The 6,296-nt window shown below is 36.8% G+C and overlaps 1 protein-coding gene across 1 annotated transcript in view; it reads right to left on the bottom strand.

The window, feature by feature from the left end:
• Positions 1-4,012, bottom strand: part of LOC107752150 (trichoplein keratin filament-binding protein-like) — a gene marked incomplete at its 5' end in the record, with an annotated part of 6,032 nt that extends 2,020 nt beyond the window's left edge. The window contains 6 exons of the mRNA XM_016568038.1: positions 472-584; positions 801-974; positions 1,244-1,312; positions 2,461-2,517; positions 2,598-2,808; positions 3,834-4,012. Coding sequence (XP_016423524.1) covers positions 472-584; positions 801-974; positions 1,244-1,312; positions 2,461-2,517; positions 2,598-2,808; positions 3,834-4,012 — 803 coding nt within the window. The remainder of the gene's footprint in view (positions 1-471; positions 585-800; positions 975-1,243; positions 1,313-2,460; positions 2,518-2,597; positions 2,809-3,833) is intronic.
• Positions 4,013-6,296: the final 2,284 nt, after the last annotated feature.

The following is a 6,296-nucleotide window of genomic DNA, read 5'->3' as shown; positions in this document are numbered from 1 at the left end:
AACAATCCCTGTGTTTGTATGATGGAAATGGAAGATGCTTTGGATCAATATGGCCTCAAGAGGAGAGACGACAAACCTTGATGGAAACTATCCTCTGCTCTGCCCTCGTTGCAAAAAAAAAAAAAAAGTGTTTTCATAAGTCATTTTTATTTTATGTTTCTCTATTGGGATTTTCTTGCCTCAGTAAAAGCTTAAATTTAATACACATATTATAATACTGTATATAGTAAAATAAATAAATGAATAAAACGGGAACCAATTTGCAGCTAAATACACAAAATATATATATATATTTTTTTTTTTTATATTTATTTTTGTACTTTTTATTTCAGCTAGGAGTCAAGGCGACATATAATTTTCATTTAGTTGTTTTTCATCTATTATTTATATTGTATTTCAGATTTATTTAAATTAACATACATTTTTAATAGCTGGTTTTAGTTAACTTTTTTTTTTTTTGAAATATTTTACCCAAATTCAGTTTTCCTCCTGCTTCCCTCCATCCTCTTCCTCTCATCCTCTAGCTTCTCGAGCTCCCAGTGTTGAGACATTAGAGCTTCCTGTTCCTGCTTAAGACGCTCAGCCTTGAAAAAGAAAGAAATGAAATGCAAGCCTTACATTTGTTGCATCTATAGACCTTGAAAAGGTTCATTTTCTTGAAACAAAATTTAAAAAAAACAATGTACACATTAACAAACACACAGAGTTGAGTTTACTTGATCTTTATGGCATTTGTTTTTTGTCACATGGTTGTTGTTTGTGCATTACAAGTATAAGTCTATTTTACAGTAATTCCATACTTCCTGTTCCCGTAGCTGGAGCTCCTCCATCTGTTTACGGAGGTCTTCAGCTCGCTTCTTTTCCTCTTGTCTTCTCTTCTCCTCTTCTTCTTTCATCCTCTCCAGAGCCTCCCGTCTTGTCCTCTCATACTCATTCTCAAAACGCTGTTTCTCCTCCTGAGTTCTCTCATCAGCCTGAACGTTACAGAACAGAGTTACATTTCAATGCGATAACATGAAAGAACATTGGCCGTGTCCGCCAAAATAAAAGCTTGCTGATTTTAAGTTTGAAAATTCAAAAAAAAAAAAAAAAAAGTAAATGTCCTTCTTCTCCAAGGACGCAGCTACTATCATTCTAACACAAAACTCAAGATGTTAATGTTAAATGACGCTCAACTGGGCAGCGCTCATGCATGAGCCAACATGGCAGCACTGGCATTAAACACCTCCTGTGAACGTCTCACCTGTTTCCTCTCCTGCTGTTGAACCTGCCACTGGCTCACAACGTGATCTTTGCGCAACTCTGTCTCCACCTGTACGCACAAACATTTGAGACACTGAGATGTCGGATTAAACAGTGCTCCAGAAGTGCTTGCGTGTTTGGAACCAAATCCCGAGCTCAGAGTTACAGATCAGTCATGGAAGAAACATCACATGCCCTATTAACTAACTTAGTCATGTCTGGTTCTTGATTAAAAAAAAATCTTGAATGTTCCAGCACTATTGACGGCATTAAAGGGATAGTTCACCCAAAAATGAAAATTCTGTCATTTACTCACCCTCATGTCGTTCCAAACCTGTATGAGTTGCTTTCTTATGTTGAACACAAAAGAAGATATTTTGAAGATTGCTGGTAATCAAACAGTTGGTGGTTGCCATTGACTTCCATAATATTGGTTTTCCTACTATGGAAGTCAATGGCAAGCACCAACTGTTTGATTACCAGCAATCTTCAAAATATCTTCTTTTGTGTTCAACATAAGAAAGCAACTCATACAGGTTTGGAACGACATGAGGGTGAGTAAATGATGACAGAATTTTCATTTTTGGGTGAACTATCCCTTTAAGTCGATTACCACAGAAATTCTGACTCATCTCAAAAGGAAAAATCTGAGTAACAGTAAAGCACTTTCAGTTGAGGTAAACATAACAAATATGCAATTTGAGGGTTTTAAAAGCAGAAATGTGAAGCTCTTTTTTTTTCAAAATTCAAATGTTTGGGGACTGTACATTTTTTAATGGTTTTGAAAAGAGTCTCTTAAGCTCATCTAGGCTGAATTTAATTGATTCAATTAATAGTATAAAAACAGTAATATTCTGAAAATGATTTAAAATAACGGTTTTCTATTTCAATATGTTTTAAAATGCAATTTTTTGTTGTGATGGAAAAGCTGCATTTTCTCCAGTCTTCAGTGTCACGTGATCCTTCAGAAAGGGAGCTCAAGAAACATTTCTTATTATTATCAATGCTGAACAGTTGTGTGCTTAATATTTTTATGAAAACCGTAATAAAAAAAGAGATCTTTTGTAATATTATGAATGTCTTGACTATCTCTTTGCTGCATCCTTGCTGATTCAAAGTATTTAATCTAAAATTTACATACGGCCTCTTAATAATACTCATAACTATTTTACATGTCAAGTTTTCTGCTCGAGGTTCTTTTACTGATATATGACTGACCTTCCGCAGTTCTGGGTTGTTCTGCTTCCAGTGTTCCCTCAGCAGCTCCTGTGCAAGCTAAAAAAAAAATACAAATCAATCAGAAACTTTCAACTGTGTACCATAACATAATTTTAAGACAGGAGTTCATACTGTACATTGTTCCTCCTCTCTTCTCTGGCGGACCGGAGAGCATCTGTTTTTTCCACCAGCTGTCTGGTCAGTGTGGCTCTGTCTGGACGAACATTTCTGAGCTCGGCCTCCAACTGGTCTATTTCTTCCTGGAGCATTATCCTCAGACGCTCCCTGCGTTCCTGCAGTTTCCGCTGCTTCTCCTCCTTCATTCGCTCCCGCTGAAATGCTGACATACTAAAACGCCATGAAACAAAGTTTGTAACTTTGTTATAGATATATTGTCTTCAGCATCACCTTGGATGCAAAAGCCAGTTCACATAGAACGTATGCGTCTGAGAAACACAGCCATCTTTAGAATTTTGTCTTTAACCTTCAGTTTATGTGGTAGCTCTATAGTATCACTGTTGAAGAGTAATTAGCTGGTGAAGCTACATAATGGCTATATAGATAATATATAATTCTATATAAATCTATATATGAGATATGAGTAAAATTATATAAGTATATGTACATATACACTACCGGTCAAAAGTTATGAACAGTAAGATTTTTTTTTTTTTTTTTAAAGAAGTCTCTTCTGCTCACCAAGCCTGCATTTATTTGATCCAAAATGCAGCAAAAACAGTAAAATTTTGAAATATTTTTATTTAAAATAACTCTTTTCTATTTGAATATATTTGAAAATGTTATTCCTGTGATTTCAAAGCTGAATTTTTAGCATCATTACTCCAGTCACGTGATCCTTCAGAAATGATTCTAATATTCAGATTTGCTGCTCAAAAATTTTTATTATTATTATTATTATGCTGAAAACAGCGGAGTAGAATTTTTTTCAGTAATGATGCTGAAAATCTAGATTTGATCACAGAAATAAATTACTTTTTAAAATATATTCAAATAGAAAACGGTTCTTTTAAAAATATTTCACAGTATTACTGCTTTTGCTGTATTTTGGATCAAATAAATGCAGGCTTGGTGAGCAGAAGAGAATTCTTTTAAAACCATTAAAAATCTTACTTTCCAAAAACTTTTGGCTGGTAGTGTACATATAATTATATGCATTTATATTTTCTGTCTTCGTTTAGAAAACTTGGCGGGAAAATCGTCACATAGCGTGTCACATAGATTGATTCCAGAACAGGCTGTAATGTGGGCAGGGGGTGTGTTCTCAATTATAAACTTTGTACATAAGCTCAAACAAACGAAAGGAAAAATGGAACAAATTCCTCATCGGAGCGACACAGATTGAGCATCAGTACCTGCGCTGGAAGGACTGCCGTGAGCTCCACTGCGCCTGTTTGCTGCTGCGGACCTCCTGCTCTCTGAAGTACTGGGAGTGCAGCTCCCACTGCTGCCTCCAGCGAGCCTCCTGCTCCCGCTGCCTCTCCAGATCCCGCACTCGACCCGACCAGTGCGCCGAGAGCGTCGGGAAAGCCACGGATCAGTCTGCGGTGCAGGCAGTGTAGCTCCGAAGCGTCATTTCTAACCGGACCTTTATGATAGACCTTGACCTACAATCACTGGAGCAGTCGATATTAGTTCACAAAATGTTGTGATCGGAAAATATTATTATTGCATATGACAGGCGCTAATGCTGCAGTTGAAGCTAAATCAAGTAAATTAGGCTCTGCTTGCTAACTCCGTGTGAAAATTTACGTTGAAGGCTGTGAATTTAGCGCACTGAGGCGTTTAACTTCTGGTGCTCTGCTGTTTCAAATGATTAATATGAAAACAAAAGTGTAGTTAAGAGGAAAGCCGTTAACGACAGCGGACGCGAAATAAAAAAAACAAAAGAGAAGCCTTCCACTTGGTTACGGCGCTACTTCCTGGTTACCTACGGCGAGCAGACAGATACAAACTCTTAACTTTTATAAAGAATATCTCTTTGGATTTGAGACATTAGTCTTTGCAACTTTACAGATCTTCTTTATGCACCAAGAGCTTGTAACACTCCAAAGAGAAAGGAAAAATTTTAATCGCATCTTATGACCCCTTTAAATTGTAGCTAACAAATAGAAATATGATGTCAAAGCTTACAGTAGCAGATGTTTAAACAAAATGGCCAGGCTATAGCCTAAATGTAAGACTTTTCTTGATGAATCAGAAAAATAAACTTAAAAAGGGAATGCAGGCATGCTCACTCTTTTGCATGCTCTTCACAGAATAAGAATGTAAGAGTGATTCCTTTACAAAATTAGAAAGTTGTGAAGTTGCGTAAATGGCTGTCAAAACCCAAATCAGCATTGGATAAAATACACTTATAGGCCTTCAATCTTATAAACAATTTTAACTCTGCTAGTTGATTTAATCTGAATTGAATGACACTATATGTTTGCATCCATATTTTACAACTCCACTGGACATTTTTATAGTGTTGAAGTTTCAAAAAGTATCAAAAGTTATTGAAATACTTATAACTCAGACATGCTGGCCCTTCAGTAATAGGCTATTCAGACGTGATCAAGAATCTACACTGAAGGTGACAGCAGTGTCTAACACTCTGCTAATTTAGAAGATTAAATATTGATTAAAAATGTGCAGTCAGCCGAGGTGTGAGTTAAAGAAGGGAATCTGATGGCAGTATTAATAAAGAGAATGACATGACTTTCTGGGTCATTGTGGGTTAAGCCTACTGCTGGATGAATTAAACATTGCTTGTGAATGTTTAATGGTGACCAGATAATCGCGTCTAATCGTCATCAGAAAGACTCCCCGCCTAAACCTCTAATGTCAGTAACAGGGTAAAGGACATTTTAATTATTAACTAAATGAGGCCCCTTAACTTTGAGCAAATACTCAGAGCTGCGGTTTGATTATTTTATTCCCTTCAAGAAGCAATTGTGAAATTAAGCAACATGTTCACATTACTTGTAATTCTTAACTTTCTTTGAAGAGAAACACTTTTAGATGATTTCACGATGGATCAGTCGTGTATTAAACGGTCAGCCAAACGGATCTTTTAATCTGCCTAAAGCTGAACCTCAATAAGAGAAGTAAAATCTACAGAGAGCTTGTTGTTTCAACATTTTACTTCACTAATAATCAGCATTTTTACAGACCAGAATTATAAATGGACCCTTTTTACAGACTGTGATGACGCGTTTCAATGGTCATCTGCATCATAAATCCCACAAAGTTTTTTATTTTTTAAAGGGGTCATGTGATGCGATTTCAAGTTTTCCTTTCTCTTTGGAGTGTTACAAGCTGATTGCGCATAGATAAGATCCCTGAAGTTGCAAAGACTAAAGTCTCAAAACCAAAGAGATATTCTTTATCAAAGTTAAGACTCTGCCACGCCCCCCTAAAACGGCTCGTTCTAACACGCCCCCACATATCTACCTCACTATGTGGAAATATTAGCATAATGCGCCCAAATGTTCACGCAAAGAAAGAAGGCGTGGTTTCAGTAACCGCAGTTAGTGTTGAAGCAGCCATGTCAGGGAGACGCTGTGTGTTTCTAGGCGAAAGCAAAAGCACTTTATTTGGCCTTCCGAAAGTAGATGCATTTAGGAATCTTTAAGATTACTTACAACAGAACAGCAATTTTATGCACTTTATGGATGACCGTTTTGTGAACCTAGGAGAGGAGGTAATTCTGACTTTGCTATGACAATCTGGAGCTTCTGAATCAGCTACTGTTTTGTTATTAATTGAAGTATTTGCTATTGACTGTTCAAATGCGGAGTGTTGGGCATGTGTGTGTGTGTGTGCGCGCGCGCACG

This window comes from Sinocyclocheilus rhinocerous, unplaced genomic scaffold (genome assembly GCF_001515625.1).
Source record: "Sinocyclocheilus rhinocerous isolate Xijiao unplaced genomic scaffold, SAMN03320098_v1.1 scaffold1312, whole genome shotgun sequence".
NCBI lineage: Eukaryota > Metazoa > Chordata > Actinopteri > Cypriniformes > Cyprinidae > Sinocyclocheilus > Sinocyclocheilus rhinocerous.
This window is presented reverse-complemented; position numbering and strand designations above follow the sequence as displayed.